This window comes from Malus sylvestris, chromosome 16 (assembly GCF_916048215.2).
Source record: "Malus sylvestris chromosome 16, drMalSylv7.2, whole genome shotgun sequence".
NCBI lineage: Eukaryota > Viridiplantae > Streptophyta > Magnoliopsida > Rosales > Rosaceae > Malus > Malus sylvestris.
In genome coordinates this window covers 15,468,327-15,486,180 of record NC_062275.1, presented here as the reverse complement: position 1 = coordinate 15,486,180, position 17,854 = coordinate 15,468,327, and the positions used below count along the sequence as shown (strand labels likewise).

Genomic DNA, 17,854 nt, shown 5'->3' with positions numbered 1-17,854 from the left:
TTCAAGGGTAATGAAACTCTAAATCCTTTCTTCTCTTTAATGTTGTTAAAGAGTATATATTGGTTCACCATTCACTAGGCTTTGAAAGTCATGGGTTTTAGAATTGTTTTTGAATGCATGCCTTCTTTAATGTGTTAATAGTTTGCATATGTATTCAAATATTCTCACATGTTCTTAGCTAGGACAAAAAATTTTCCTTCAGTTTACCCGATCATTTTTGGGCCTTGTACTAGTTTTTATCTTAATGAAAGTTGACTTTCTGATATTAAAAAAAAAGAAAAAAGGAAGAAGCTCCAAGCATTAATTACTAATCTTTTAATAATATTTTAAATAAAAACTCTATTCCTATTAGTCCATAATTATTATGACTCCTGAACTAGAGAGTGTGATTGGAGTATAATTTATTGAGGCAAATGCCTCAGCATCAAAAACTATTAGTTTGTTATAACAGTAAAATGTTAGTTGAGATGAGTAGTGGTAGACCATGTAATTAGTCATAGTTAGCTAAGGGTATAGTTGTACATAACCAAGGGTTATATATACTCTTCAATGTAATACCATTATCATGTAATGTAAAGTATTTTCATCACAATTCTCTCTCTCTACATTTCTCATTCTCTCTTTAAACTTGTTTCTTACTCGAGAAGATATTGGTTTTTACATGGTATCACATCGCTTTGCCTCACGGTGATTGATCATCTTCCGTTGTTTAAATCGATGAATGTTCATTGATTTCTTTACTGATTTGTACATTTTCTTTGCAATTTGTGTTTTACTTTGATCTCTATCAGCCATGGCATCGCCCTCGAATTCGTCTTCTCCGATTGAACCAACATTGCCAAACCCTAATTCCTTTGGAATTTCTAGAATTTCTTCAACCTTGAATGCATATACCTCTCTGACTATTTAGAATATCGGTAGTTTGGTCCTGATCAAACTGAAATGATCGAATTATCTTCCATGGCGTGCCTTGTTTATGCCGATTCTTCGCCGCTACAATCTCATTGGCATCATTGATAGCACTGAATCATGTTCGTCACCGCTTTGGCCTAATCATTCTTTCAACCCTGCCTTCGAACTTATGGCACTTTTCAGCATTCATCTTCTCATACAGTTTCTAAAGTTCCTTGTCAAATTTATGGTTCCACCAGTCATGAAGCCATTGATTGCTTCAATAGGATGAACCCTGAGATTTTTGGAAGAGTACCACCAGCAAAATTGGCTGCTTTCTGTGCTCATTACTCTTCAAAATCGAATCCATCTTGGCTGATTGACTATGGCGCCACATCTCATATTACCAATGACATTGCTAATATCTCAGCTCTTTCAACCTATACCGGTGAAGACAAAGTTTATATTGGTGATGGTAAAGGTTTGTCCATCTATCATGTTGATCACTCATCTTTAAATACTCCTCATGGTTCTTTTAAACTTAGCAATGTCTTACATGTTCCTTGAATGACCCATAATCAATTCTTAAAAGACAATAATTATGCATTAACTCTTGACTCTGATGGATCCACTGTAAATGATCGTATTTCAGAGAAGATACTTTTGTGGGGTCCGGTTAAGAATGGATTCTATCCTAGTCAAGCATCCAACTCAACTTCCACATTTCCTTCAGCTTTCATGAGTGTCAAAGCTCCTGTCAAAGTTTGGCACAAACGATTAGGACATCCCTCTTCATCAATTTTTAGAAGGATCTTTTCTAGTAATAAAGTAACATTGCAAGGAAAGTATGTTGTTGATTTCTTTTGTACTGATTGTGCTCTAGCTAAGAATCACAAACTTCCATTTTGTGTTTCTAGTTCTTCATCAACTCACTGTTTAGAGTTGCTGCATTGTGACTTGTGGGGTTCTGTATCAAGTGTTTCACCTAGTGGATTTCAGTATTACATGTTACTTGTTGATGATTATAGCAAGTATAGTTGGTTCTTTCCCTTAAAAGCTAAGTCTGAAGCTGTTCATACATTTGTTGTATTCAAGTCTTATGTAGAAAACTCTCTTCGAAATAAAATAAAGACTTTGTGTACAGATTCAGGGGGTGAGTTCACTTCCAATGTTTTTAACTCATTTCTCAGAACTCATGGCATTCTTTACCAGTTAAGTTGTCCCCATACACCTGAACAAAATGGTTGTGCTGAGAGAAGACACTGACATATTGTTGAAACTACAACAACTCTCCTTGTTGCCTCCAAGGTTCCTCATCTCTATTGGGTGGAAGCATTCTCGATAACTTTATTTGATTAACAGGTTGCCAATTTTTGGGTTGTCCAACTCTCCATGGGAATTACTTTTTCACAGGCCTCTTGACTATTTAAGACTTAAGGTTTTTGGTTGTAGCTGCTTTCCCTGGCTCAAACCTTATGTTCACTTCAAATTGGATCCAAAAAGTGAACCTTGTGTATTTCTTGGTTACAGTTTACAACATCAGGGCTATTGATGTCTTAATCCTACTACTAGCAAGATTTATATATCTCGACATGTTCTCTTTGATGAGGGCACCTATCCATTTCACAAGTACACCAAGTTATCATTAGTTCCCAATACTTCTGGTAGCTCACTAACACACCCCAACCCCGATATCCATAAATATAAGGAAGCACGTGTTTGCCGACACCCGAGGGCGAGGAAGCCATTTAAAACACGCGTATAACTAAAATATATAATTAGAACAGATTAAACTAAAGCAAAATCATGTTCAGAGCATACAACTAAGTAAGAATAATGTGAAAAAACTACTATAGAAAAGTACGAACCAAGGAATGGAACTCACACAGAAGAGGCTCAAAGATGCCTTAGTGGGAATGTCCTGACACCGGGATCGTGTGCCTTGAATCTAATTCCTGAAGGGGGTGCAAAAACAGAAAATGTGAGTGGACCATAATTTATAATAATACTAATAGTACAAAAACCAATTTATTTTAGAACATACTAACCCCCTGTTTTGAAAACATATATATAATACTACATAGTAGGTTTTATGAAAACCCTAGCATGCAATGAAAAATGTTTGTAAAATTGATATGTGTAAAATCATGCTAAAAAATGTTGAAAATGTCGCCCGAAGGCAAATTCGTAAATGTCATCAGTGAAGTACTCAACTAGGGGTATCATAGTCTCCCAAAGGCCAGTACATGTCCATCACCCGAAGGTGAAGCTGTATAACCTGTCCATTACACGTAGGTGAAGCTGAATAAATAGCATAACATCCACACCGACACTAGCCGTGGCTAGTGAAGCTGTTCAACACCGTTTTCGGCAGTGGAGCTGGGGGTATAATATATATATATATATATATATATATATATATATATATATATATATATCATAACTCACTCCTCCATCATCTATGTCCTATGGTCATAAACAATACCCGTGGTGTGTGGATGTGCCGTATGATAACCCACTAGGTAAGTATTGAAAATATATCTCAAAACTTGTATCAAAGCTCGAAGTTCAAAAGCTCAAACGTCATCTCATAAATCGTATTAAACCATGAAAGCTTTCCAACTCAAATCATTCTCATAAACCACATTCCATAATATTTCATAAATCCGTAATATTTCAAAGGGCATAAAAGCAATAGTCGTAAACCTTTCCTCAATGTAAAACTAATAGTTTATAACGTTTCATAAAACGTAAATTAAATAAATCATAATATAGAAATCCAAAAAGCAAAGCATAAAATATAAATCACTCAAATCATGAAATATGCCATGCATGCTAGGTTAGTATTTTATAAAAATATATAGTTAAGAAAGGGTCCACTCACTGATTTTATTTCCCGCGAACCACCCAAACTAGCGAGGATGACATCGCTTCCCACCAACGCGCCTAAACACAATTAAGGACATTTTAGTTAAATTCTACAAACATGTTAGAATTTGGGGATACGGATGGCGGATTCGGATTCGACACATCGAGGAACTTAGGTAGGAACCTCAGGTTTTTCCCCCACGCGCCGCCGCGCATGGCGGTCGACCGCCCCGACTTGCTGGAAAATCCAACAACTCCAAAACTTCCCAAATTTTACAGGAATGAAGATCTTAATGAGAGGAACAACTTTCATACATGTGACTACGGGGAAAAGCCCCAATTTCACTAGAACCCGTCGGAACCCTAGATTTGGATGTGTTTTGATTCGACCTCCAACCTCGTTCCGACGCCTCAACTAATGCATAGGCTTTGTTCCTGGGGTAGAGGGTAGCCTATTGGTGGTGGTAATTGGCTGAGTTAGCTTCAAAACCGTTGGATTTCCGCCATGGCACCCTCGGAACCCACAGGTTCCGTTCTTCACTAATTCAAGGCTAAACCTAGTGAAATTTGACTGGAAATGGAAGATGGAAGGTCATGGAAGGTTTTCCAGGTGGTGGATGGCGGCAATTTGACGGAAAAACTGACATAAACCACCGGAGAAGACTGCGGAACATGGTCGGGTTGGGAAAATGATAACGGGTTAGTGATCCCGTGCTTCACCTCTCGCTCATTTCCCCTCCTTTCCTACTCTCCCTATTGGTCACTCTCTACTTCTCTTCTTTCTGATTGGGTGTCCCGCCCTTCATTTCTCTCATTTATCTCTTTTCCCAACCATCCGTTTCTTCTTTCAGTCAATCTGGGCCAAACACATGGCTTTCTAGATTTTACTCCAAAAATCTGGAGCTTTCTAAAAAATAATCAATTTACTAAAATGCCCTTGATTTTAAACATTAATATCTCCTTCGTTATAACTCTAAATCACGTTCTGTTTATGCCCACGCATTCTTAGCAACGAGTACCATCCAAATACACCAAGAAAATGATTCTTACGTGACACGACAAGGCGGTCAACAAAAGTCAACGTTTTTGCCTCAAATGGCATTTTTCGTAATTTCACATTTTAAAATTATTAAAACCATAATTTTTAGGGACGGATCGTTACACTCACCATCGATTGATTTGCAATTTTCTTTGCTTACCTTTCCTACTCCAGATGGTCCTGTACTTAATATGCAATCCAGTTCTCACATTGGATCTCACAATGTTTCTTCTCCATTTACCTCTTCTAACCATCATGTTCATAGTGATTCAACAACTAGTTCATTTGTTTCTGCTCCAATTATCAGTGCTGTCAATACTCATCCTATGGTCACAAGATCCAAAGCTAGAATATACAGGCCTAAGGCATATTCAGTAACCAAACATCAACTTCCCATTGATCTTGAATATGTTCCTACTACATACTTGCAGGCATTCAAATATGCTCATTGAAGATCTGCAATGCAAGAATAATTCAATGCATTGCAATCTAATGGTACATGGTCTTTAGTTCCTGCCTCGGATTTTCATAATGTTGTTGGATGCAAATGGGTTTTTCGAATTAAAAAGAAACCTTATGGCACTATAGACATATATAAAGCTTGCCTTGTAGCAAAGGGTTTTCATCAACAAGCTGGTATTGACTATCAAGACACATTTAGTCTTGTAGCTAAACCAGTTACCATACGAGTTCTCTTGTCTCTTGTAGTTCAATTCAATTGGTTCTTAAATCAATTGGATATAAGCAATGCCTTTCTTCATGGTGAATTAAAAGAAGATGTATATATGGAGCAACCTGCAGACTTTATTGATGTCTCAATGCCTTAGCATGTTTATAAATTGAGAAAGTCTCTTTATGGCCTAAAACAGGCACCAAGGGCTTAGTTTGTCAAATTATTTCAGGTTTTCCACACCTTTGGTTTTGTCCAATCTTCTTCAGATGCATCCTTATTTGTTTTCAAAGGCCCTACCTTGGTAATAGTGTTGGTGTATGTAGATGATATTCTTGTTACAGGTCCCAACATTGCCCTATGTCAATCTTTCATTCAAAAATCGGGTGTTATCTTTCTAGTCAAAGATTTGGGGCATTTGCACTATTTTTTGGGACTAGAAGTTCAAAGAACACCTGAGGGCATCTTTCTTCACCAAAGAAAATATTTACTTGATCTTCCCAAAAAGAAAAATATGGAAGGTTCTAAACCTTGCTGCACTCATCTTAGTTCTACCAAACTTAATCACAGTGGTCCTCTTCTGTCTAATCCTACTTATTACAGGTCCATTGTTGGTGGTCTTCGATATTTGACTTGGACAAGACCTGATCTATCCTTTGCAATGAATCAAATTTCCAATTCAGGCATGCTCCAAGAGAACAACATATGCAGGCAGCTAAAAGAGTTCTTTGATATTTGAAAGGAACAATTTATCAAGGCATTTAGTTTAAGAAGAGTTTTCTTCATCTCACTGCATACTTAGATGCAGATTGGGCAGGCTGCACATTTGATCGCAAATCCACTAGTGGTTATAGTGTTTTTCTTGGTTCAAACCTAATCAGATGGAGTGCAAAGAAACAAGCTATTGTAGCTCGATCCTCCACATAAGATGAGTATCGGTCCTTGGCACACAGCTACTGAGTTTACCTACATATGCAAAAAAAATTCATGATATTGGCTTCTTTATCAGTTCTATTCCCACTTTATGGTGTGACAATATCACAACTATCTCTCTTGCTTCAAATCCTGTTTTCCAGGTCAGAACCAAACATGTCGAAATAGATTATCACTATATTAGAGAGTTGGTTCTTGTAAATCTTATCAAAGTTCAGTTTGTTTGTAGTGAAGATCAATTGGCTGATATTTACACTAAGTCTCTGTCCAAAAACAGGTTTTGTTACTTAAAATCCAAGTTTCCCATTGGAACTCTTGCAGAGTCCAATATTAGCTTGAGAGGGTGTATAAGTTGTTAGTTTGTTATAACAGTAAAATGTTAGTTAAGATGAGTAGTGGTACACCATGTAATTAGTCATAGTTAGCTAAGGGTATAGTTGTACATAACCAAGAGTTATATATACTCTTCAATGTAATAACATTATCACGTAATGAAAAGTATTTTCATCACAATTATCTCTCTCTACATTTCTCATTCTCTCTCTAAACTTGTTTCTTACTCGAGAAGATATTGGTTTCTACATAATTATTTAGAGAGCTCTAGAGTTTATGTTGCTAGATGATGACCATGCGGCTAATTTGTTTGATGTTACTGCATGGCAACCAATTGTCAAACATGGAATCTCTCTTTACTTGTTTTTTAATGAGTTCATGTAAAACGCTCTGTAGATTTTCCGGTTTAAAGTTTCAATGTATATTTTGTTTATACCATACTTAGGGCCTCCGTATTTAGATCTCGTACAAATACTCGAGGGACTCAAATGTAATTATGTAATAAATGGAAGGGCAAATATGTAATAAGTGAGGAGCCCTTATTCCATAGAAGGACTCATCACCCTCACAAATAGGGGAGGCCAATTCCTAGGCCCTCTCACCCCCTCTCAAAGCCTCACTCTCATTACAGAGGCTCTCACATTCTCTCCCTCACATCTCAGATAAATACAATATCAGTGTGGACGTAGCCCAAACCTTGGGGTGAACCACGATACATCCTGTGTTATTTACATTCATGCAGATTCACGGTCGGATTTACGTTGTTCCAAGACCTCCGGTTTTGTGCATCAACATATTTCATGTATATTTGTACAAAAGTGAGTCAGGGTATATATGAGAAAAGAGAGGGTAAAAAGATGGGAAAGACGGCTGCAACAAGCAGCCGACAAGAAAGAAGAAGGCGTGTTGCCTACCTAATCTAAACCTTACACAAAGACATTACCCCAATCAATCTCCTCCCTTAAATCAAGGGAAAGGTGATTTACATACCCTTACCCTAAAAATTACAATGAGCCTCTTACCCTAGAGATTTACCCTAGGGGTCATCTTAGTAGTAGACTCCATATGCAGCATCAGTCATATACAACATTAGTAGATGTAGCATCACAACACTCCCTCTCAAGTTGGATCGAGGAGGTTAATCGAGCCAAGCTTGCCTAGAAAACAATGGAATAGAGCAGAGGCTAGAGCCAGCATCAGTCATATGCAGTATCAGTAGACGCAGCATCATAACACTCCCCTCAAGCTGCCTTTCCCTCATCCCGATACGAGGTACCATATGTAACAACCTATTTTAAAATTTACATTTTAATTGGTTATAATTACAAAAATACCCCTAATGACGGAAAGGTTGACTTTCATCCGTCGACATGTTAGAAATTTTCTTTTCTTTTATTTTCATAGCTTTCGTCGATACAAACACGTAGGCGTGAACGGAATTGAATTCGAAGCTAAAACAAAGCTTTTACGAATTTTTGAACGCCAAGGGCATTTTGGTAATTTCACTATCAAAGATGCCTTTCTTTGGCTGACACGTGGCACACTCTCTCCCCATTTCTAGGGTGTTTTTATTTCCCTTCCCGTGACATCTCTCTCTTTCTCTCATTGTCTCTCGCCTTCACCACTCTTTTCCCCTTTCATCTCTCAACCACCGAGGCCACCCCCGGCAAGTTTCCTCCAACAACATAACCACCATCACTCCCTCCCCTGCAAGTCCTATGAGCCTAGAACAGGGAGAAACCCCTTGTTTTTTCTCTCTCTGTTGCACAGTACCTTCACTGTGCAAAAAGCTGATCTTGCGAGTTCTCGCCATTTCCGACAAGGTAAGCTCAATAACTACTCTAAATCTTCATAGATCATGTTTAGAACTAAGATTAGGTAGTTTTTTTAGACAATTTGATGGTGTTTTGACACAGAAACCACTCGGGGAAAACACTCCTCAATTTTTCGGCGAGGAACCCGACCTTTGCAGGTTTTTTCCGGTCAATCCCGACTTCGACTCAACCTCATCTTGGTATACTCTTGTTCCTTATCTTCATGTCTTCATTTTGACTTTTAAATTTTTGGATTTGACTTAGAAATAAAGTCGCCATAGCCTTTTGAAGTTTTCCGACCTCCTCATACATGCTCTGGCTTTCTTCTTCGGGGAATTCGACCGACCCACGGCTTAGAACCAGGTCGACCCGACCCACAACCTGAAAACCCAACCCAATAACCGGCCCAACCCAATCCAACCTAGTAACCCAGGCCTAGTCCAACACCCGGCCCAATCTAGCAACCCAAGCCCAAATCCGACCTGGGTCCGACCCAACCCCAACCTAGTCTCGGTTTCCACGGTCAGCTCGTAAACCACACATAAGTGCTTGTCATAGCTTGTGTGTGGAGCACACGCGCCTCCGTCAGAGGTATTGTGCTCCACCGCCGTCCTCGACGGCGACCACTGCTGGGCCGACGACTTTTCTGACAAACTTTTCGACGACCCATCTTAGGGCGTGCGGTGGCAAGTGGCTTCCTAGACCATCACCCCATGGGGCGAGTGGGGGAACCTAATGTCTCTCCTTAAGTTTTTCGACGTACCGAATCCGAATCCGCTGTCTATTTTCCTAAATTACATCATTCTAGTAGAGTTTTATTAAATGGTCTCCATTTGTGTTTAGGTGTTTCGGTTGAAAGTTATCCAATCCTCCCTAGTTCGAGCAGTTCTCTGATAGCGGAATACTTGTGAGTGGACCCCTTCTTAAATTGCATGTTTTTATAAAATATTAGGCTTGCATGCATTTCATATTTCTTGAATTGATTATGCTTTATGAGATGATTTACGAATTTTTAGATTTATGCTTTATGAAGAAATTATGATTTATTAAAATTGCTTTTGTGCATTATTTATGATTTATCAAATTATGTTTTACGAAACGTTATGAATTATTGTATTTTCGTATATGCAATTATGTGGATTTACGAATATGATTTATCATGGATTTATGAGATGAGGCTATGAGCTTTTGAGCTCCGGTGAATTAATACGAATTTTTGAGATATATTTTTGAATGCTTATGTAGTGGGTTGTCATACAACACATCCATACAACACGAGTATGTAGACATCTATGGCCATAGGACATAATTGAGGATATTTATGCCATATGCTCAGCTTCAATTGCGAAACCAGTGTCGGTGTGTGATGTTATATGTATATGTTTTTCCTTTGACGTAACCCAAAGTCATACAGCTTCACCTTTGGGTGATAGGGCCTACCATGTTTCTTCACTAGCGTAACTCAATGTTGTACAGCTTCACCTTCGAGTGATGGACATGTTATGCCTTCGGGTGACTATGATACCCTTGGTGAGTACAATATTGATAAGATTTACGGATTTGCCTTCAAACGGCTATACTACCATTTCTAAGCAATGTTTTATACGTACTGGTTTTACGAACGTTTTTCATGGCATGCTAGAGGCTTCATGCCATATGTATTATTTTATGTGTTTTCAAAACAGGGGGTTAGTATATTCAGAAATAAATCAATTTTCGTATTATTAGTATTAATATAAATTATGGTCCACTCACCTTTTATGTTTTTGCACCCCCCCCCCAGGGCATAGTGACTAGCGCCATTCCATTTACATATGGATTTCTTTCATGAATAATTGTACCTTGATATTTTCCCTTTCACTAGTATTTCTGTTTGTGGTATGCTCTAGACATATTCGTACATCATTTATTTCGGATTTATGACCATTGAATATTCTATTTCTTTTATGCTTAATTTGGATCATTATTATTGCTTCTCACTGTTTGTGTATTCCTTGTGATTATTGTTTGCTGCATAATTTTTGGATTACTTGTTCCTTCATGTTTCCACAAATTCATATATTCATGGCTTTCGTCACTCTCAAGTGGCGGCTAGCACGTGTCATCCAGGTGTCATTTGGATATCTGGGTTGGGGCATGTCACCATAAACCCCGGTTACCCTTACCCAACGAAGCTCCCCCACATCACGCACATGTGCATTAATGATATGCTTTGAGGAAAAAGTGACATCAACTTCCAGCAAATCATCCCACCATAAGTTAAGGCCACCTGCCTTCCCGATTGGAGGTACATTGAATCCTCTTGAGAACCCAATTCGTCTCCTCACACCATCAATTCTATGATCTTTCATCTTAGTTTCCGAGAGAAAGATCATAGAGGGCCTATACTTTCTAATAAGCTCATGTAGGGCTCGAACTACAGTGTCCGATCCAAGACCACGACAGTTCCAAAAGAGGTGTATCATGGTGAACGTCTAGCTATTGAAGGCCAGCCGCCACCACCTTGGGAAATCTTGCTCTTTTTGCCAAAAGTGATTTCCTCTCTGGCTTAGAAACCTCATCCATATAATCCCACATGTCATGATATTCAACTGAGACTTCCTGGAGTTCCTCCTTTGCATATATAGCTATCTCCATCATCAAGCATATCTCCCTGATACTCATTTTTCGCAGCCTCTTTGCGGCTCTTTCTTTTCTCTCATCCCTGCTTTCGATGTTCTTGACCTTTTTCTGAGGAGATTGGGTCATTTCCAGGTCCCTTTGCTATGCTCCTCGCTTCGTTTGGCTGGCCTCGGCCTCCTTTGAATAGTGATCTCTGTTTTCCCTCCTCTGAGCATCCTCCTCCTAAATCTCTTGTATCATGACCGTTGGATTGCACCCATGTCTTTGTTGTAAGGCAAAGATGTGTGATTACGGAGAAGTTCTGGATGCCATCTGTTTACAGAGAAGTTTTGTTTCATCACTGGCCAAGGTACCTAGTTGAGGATCTTTGCTGTTGTACTTTCATCTTGGACTGTTATGATAAAAGTATTATCCTGGACCCCTTTGACATCAACCTCCCCAAGCTCTTTCCAAGAGGACCGAAGAATGTTTCTGACACCCCACTTGTTCAAATTTCTGTTAACTAGGGCCACACCAACCAGTTTAACCCCATGTTCCATAATCGACAGATCCAAGGATTTTTCCAAGTGAACCACCAATTCATCAACATCCTGATATGCCATATGTCACTCGCTATGACCTATGCCTTAAACCACTTGTACAGAGGTGTACGAGAGACAGATTGTAGAGGCCCTACCTAAATGATCTTTTGAATGGTTATTTTTACTTTTCCTCTCAGCTCCCCTCTGTTTTGTTTGTTTTCCGAATACAAAGACCACACATAAAATTGTTGTTGGAAAATAGCTACCAGATATGGAGTTATCCATAAATTACATCTGATGATTTCGTATGATGGTTGTTGGTTTGATTTGTAGAATTTAGCCAATCTTGTCAGCTTTACTTTTTTTTCTTTTTTCTTTTTTCTATTCTAAAACTCTTACTTTCTTCTTTGTGTTTTACTCCCTCAGTATCATCTTTTTATTCATCATGGATCTTGTTGGTGTTTATATATCACATTTTTTTCTAGTCTACCTCTGTGTGTTTTATACTACATGTATCATAGATAAGTTGGATTACCTACCAATCACACATTATTGATAATCTATCTCAAATTAAGTATGCTTATCTACCTATATCATACCTTATACCATGGAGTGCATACACACATTATTTCTTGATGTTCTAATTCAAAGTAAAAGTATTTATCTACCTATATCATAGGTCTTTGTTCATAGTTTATCTATATCTTAAGTTTTTGTTCATATTCTACCTATATCATATTTGTTTAAGGGGACATTTTGGATGCAGTCCCTAACTATCAATGTTCTTTGACTGAAACCTTTGTGATTTTTAGTTTTTTTATTAAAGTCCCTAACATTAATGTAATAATTAATTTCTATGTAGGTTATTATATTTTTAAATTAAAAATGAAATTTGTAGTTATTTATATTAATGAGATTTTAAATAAAACTCATAATTTATAGAATTAAAAATATTAAAGATAAATTATACTCTTCAATATATTGTGTGTATATATATATATCTATTTATACATATATACATGGGTACGTTCATCAAAACTAACCAAAAAATTATTGTACCAAAGCATGGGTGCATTTTTCAAAAACACAAAAAAAAAAAGATATTAGGCTTAATAACATTATTAAATTTATTCTATTAAACTTGACATGGATACATTCTCAAATCAACGAAATAGAATGTACCCATATAAGTTTAAAAAATGGATTAGAGAAAAGATTGAATTAATTTTATATCAAAAATGGGTACATTTTATATTAAAGAAAGGGTGCATTTTTCATATAACAAATTGGTATATTTAAGAACGGGTACATATGAGATTAAAAAATTGAATTTTTTTTATATAAAAAATTAATGGGTACAGATTCTATTTTTTTTTTTATTTTGGAAATGTTTGAATTAAAAATTAATAAGGGTGTGAGTATTAAAACTCCAAATCAATTACTAATTTTTATTATAAAAATTATGTAACTTACATGTAATTCATTAATATATTAATGATAGGGACTTTGATTAAAATCTAAAAATTGATAATGTCTTAGTCAATGAACATTAGAAACTAGGGATCTGATACTAATTTTCTCTTTTTTTTAATATCATTCATTTCAACTTAAGTCGTGGTTTATAGTCATACACTTGAACTTACTTTTAACTTTTTTCCTTAAATAGTGGACTGAGGAATTTGAAAACTCAATTTTTGAAATTCAAAATTGAGTAAATAATGCATAAATTAGGAAATTTAAATATATTTTTGTTTTTACTATAAAGGGCAAAACGGAAATAAGACGAGATCAATTAGACCTAAACTGGTAAGGACATCCAATTAGACTCAATCCGAAAGTAGCTAATTTTTTGAAGCTGGATCTAAATGCCCCTTAAATCTAATCGAATGTGTCTAAATTCTTAATATTCTCATTACATTTTCGTCTTAATCCTCAGTTTGCATTGAGAATGCTCCATCCACATTTCGTTTAGTTGTGTAATCCAAAAAGAAAGTGACATCTACATCTCATCTAGGGGTGGGTTCGGTTCCGTTCGGTTCGATTTTTTGCCAAAACCAAAAATCGAACCGAAATTACTGTTCGAGTCAATTCGGTTCAGTTTTTAATCGGTTTGTGCTCGGTTCGGTTTTTTTTTGTTCGGTTTCGGTCCGGTTCGGTTTTTTTTTTTTTTTTTTCCCAATAGCTAAAAAAAGTCCTAAGAAACATAAGCACCCAAAATAATATGAATAATATTGTTGAAGATTACTTCTCCAACATGAAACGACCATCAAAATTTCAGCCCACGTCTCTGCAAAGGTCATAACATTACAGCAAGGTTAAAGATGTGAGTCCCAAACTTCAACAAAGTCATGGCAAGAGGTAAGAAATAAATTCACAAGAGTTCCAAGAAACATCAGTCCTATCAAAATTTTACATAATGGCAATGGAGTAGGGGTCAAGTACTGCAAAAACAAGATATAAATATATAGAAAAATCATATATGAGTGTCCCTCCTCAAGCATAAGAATGGAAACTATAAACATTCAGAGTTCAATTGCAATCAAGTCTTCCAAATTCCATGTCCATGCTTTCCATATTCATATAAAAATATTTTTCAATTACTATTAGCAATACAGAGTGTAATGCTCCAGAACTCCCTAATTCCATATTGACAAACAAATCAGAAGGCTTACAATCAATGTTCATCACAAAATCAGAAGGCTTACAATTACTTAAGCGAAATATATGCATCAAAATCTAAAAAACCAATGAATAAGAAATTGGCAAACTGGGAAGCAAGCTGATCTCAACACAAAATTTCATCACCAGAGCAGAAAAATAAGCTCAAAATGCAGCAAACGTCAAGTCCCAAACTTTAACAGGTTATGAGAACCAGTTCTATGAAAGCACACATCAAGTCCCAAACTTTAACAGGTTATTAGCAGTTGGAAATCTAATGGGGTTTAAAAGAGAAAAAAAACTATAGTTATACACTATAAATCACGGAAAAAGGCAAACGTATAAGAGTCTAATCATCTAATCTAAGTGAGCTGAGGTGATATTAGAATCTAACTTCCTCGCCATGTACCAAAAGAAGAAGCCAACTTCCTCGAAACGGCAAGAGGAAGCTGACGGCGAGGTATGAGAGACTGTCGTGTCGTCGTGGGTCGCCTGGGATTCAAGACCGAGAGAGACAGAGAGTTTGAAAGAGACAGAGAGTGATTGAAGTTGAAGATCGAGAGAAAGAAAGAGAGGATAAGGAGGCTAACCTTTTGCTGTCAGGACTCGAAACGGTAAGAAAAAGCTGACGATGAGGGCGAGGTGTGGAGATTAAGAGTGATATGGGTCGCGCCATCGTGGGTCGCTTGAGAGATTGAGAGAGACATAGCGATTGAAGTTGAAGACCGAGCGAGAAAGAGAGAGGAGGCTCAGGCTGCACGAGAGGGTTACTAGGTTAGGGTTACAATGGAGGCAGGGAACGAGAGAGAGAAGAGGGGAATGAAACAAATAAAAGGTGTGGCTGCTACTACTAGTGGCTAGGGTTAAAGGGTTTTGTTGATTTCTCAAAAAAATTAAAAATTCTCTTAAATCCTGGAGGCGTAAGGGTTCAAACCCATGCGCTGCAGCTTGAGAAGCTTCACTGAAACCAACTTGGCAACAAGTTATGTTTTGTTATGATTGTATGAATAAACTATTTATAATATTGAAAAAAATAATTAAATATATATCGGTTCGGTTCAATTTCCGAACCTTAAAAACCGAAACCGAACTGGCCAGATTAGGTTCGATTCAGTTTGGTTTTTTTTTGTTCGGTTTTCGGTTTTTTTCAGTTTTCGGTTTTTTGAACTCACCCCAAATCTCATCTGGTCAATTTTAATGGATACATTAATATTCCATTTTCACAAAATCCAAATTAAAAATTGCATGCATTAGTGTGATTTATTCATAATTTTACAACCCAACATAAAGTATGGGCCTCTAACGATGGGCCGGACGGAAACAATGTAATGGCTCAGTCCAGAAAAAATACATTTTCCTCGGTACCCATCTTACTGTTGCTTCACAAAACAATCTCAGCCGTCCAATCAACCAAAAACCCTATATCTCTCTCTCATTTAAGATTTCTCACACTTCCGTCTCGCGCCTCCAAGCTCATAGCGAGCAGAGACGCACAGAGCCCCCAGGAGAAGACCCCAAACCCTAGAGAGCAACACCATGGCGGCCCCAGCTATCGAGTCCGTGCAATGCTTCGGTCGGAAGAAGACGGCGGTGGCAGTGACCTACTGCAAGCGTGGACGCGGCCTGATCAAGATCAACGGCTGCCCAATCGAGCTCGTCGAGCCTGAGATCCTCCGATTCAAGGCCTACGAGCCGATCCTGCTGCTCGGACGACAGCGCTTCGCCGGCGTCGACATGAGGATCCGAGTCAAAGGCGGGGGCCACACCTCCCAGATCTACGCCATCCGTCAGAGCATCGCCAAGGCCCTTGTGGCATTTTACCAGAAGTACGTTGACGAGCAGAGCAAGAAGGAGATCAAGGACATCCTGGTCAGGTACGACAGGACTCTCCTCGTCGCTGATCCCCGGCGCTGCGAGCCCAAGAAGTTCGGTGGTCGCGGTGCCAGAGCCAGGTTCCAGAAGTCCTACCGTTGAGAGTATTGCCCCTTTTTCAATTTATGTTATTACTATCGCTTTCGTATCGAAATTGATCTCAATCGGTGTTTTGTTTTAATTCCTAGTTTTAATATTTGCTATGGATTTTGAAAGTGTTCTGGATGTTTATGCTTAGTTATAATTTGGTCATATTTTGAAGAATGATTGAATGTTTCTGGGCTTGGTTTTTTGGGTTTTCGATTCTTTGCTTAGAGAATGTTGCTCTTACTGTGGTTGATTGAGGCAGGTTTTGCTTTGATATTTAGAAATAAACTTAGGCAAGCTTTTAACTTTAGGCATCCTTTTATTGCTTAGGTTTAGTGAACCTAATTAGCTTATTCGTTGTTATGAAGTTACAATTGAAGTTGTAATTTTATGGAACCAAACTTGGAACAGGATGCCGTATTTCTCGAATCGGGAAAACATGAACCAAACATGTTTAGGGTGGTTGTAGTTAGGGGTGCAACTTGGGTGGGTTGGAAGGTCAACCCAATCCTAACCCAACTTTTACAATTCGGGCTCGGTTTCGGATTGGGTTTCATTCGGGTTTATTTGGGTTAGGGTTTACTTGGGTTGAGTTTGGGTTGCCCAACTTTTTTAAGTTTAATCTTTTAACAACTTTGTTTCCAAGAATTCCTAAAAAAAATAAACCAAGTAGCATCAAAGCTAGATAACTCTAATTTCATAAATCAATCTACTATAAAGTTTAAGGATTTAGAGACTACGAAAATGGGCTGACTAATCAAAGCCTCTTATTCCCTAAAAGCTTAAGTAAATTATAAAGGGTAATTTATTAAAAAGTTATTAGAAAGGGCATTGGTTTTTGGACTTGGCACACTTAGGGTGTAGTATGAGCATTAATTGATTAGGTTACAATTTGGTTAGATTGGGTTTGGTTAGTCGGGTTAGGTTCGGTTGGGGATGGACGGCAAATGATCAACCCAATCAATGAACGGGTTGAAATTGGGTTGGGTTCGGGCAAGCTATAACTAAAAGAAAATTGCTTGTTCGGGTTTAAAGTCGGGTTGGACACGGACGGGTTCGGATTGGCGCAACCCAAGTTGCACCCCTAGTTGGAGTATTTAAGGTTAGGGTCCATTGGGTATGATTTTCATTTGATCTTTGCCCTAGAAGAAATTGGGAACGCATTTGCTTATTGTAATGTTCAAACCCTGGTCTTGGGTTTTATTGCCGCAGATGGTATAACCAGCTTCTACTATCCTTCCAACCTTCGCTTTAATTGGCCTAGGTTTCCTGCTCAGTTTTCCAAATGCTAATTTTTGCATCTGGTAGTGCCTATATCGTTTAATTGCCTTCAATAACGAAGTGCCATTGTCTGATGATTTCATTTTCATGTGCCTAACGAAGTTCTTTAGAAATTTCTGGGAAATCTTGATCAAATATCAAAGTTCACCCCTGTTGTAATTGTTAGCAATATTTAATCTTCGGCACAGAAATCTTATGACCACACTACTTTTACAAGCACCATTCTTCTCTTATATAATTGTCTAGCAAATCTGCCTATCTCATT

General features: G+C 37.8%; 1 protein-coding gene across 1 annotated transcript; it reads left to right on the top strand.

The window, feature by feature from the left end:
• The first annotated feature begins 15,785 nt into the window (after positions 1-15,785).
• On the top strand, positions 15,786-16,485 carry LOC126608689 (40S ribosomal protein S16). Its single transcript, XM_050276661.1, has one exon. The coding sequence runs from the start codon at positions 15,886-15,888 to the stop codon at positions 16,321-16,323; it is 438 nt and encodes a 145-aa protein (XP_050132618.1). The 5' UTR covers positions 15,786-15,885; the 3' UTR covers positions 16,324-16,485.
• The last annotated feature ends 1,369 nt before the right edge of the window (positions 16,486-17,854 follow it).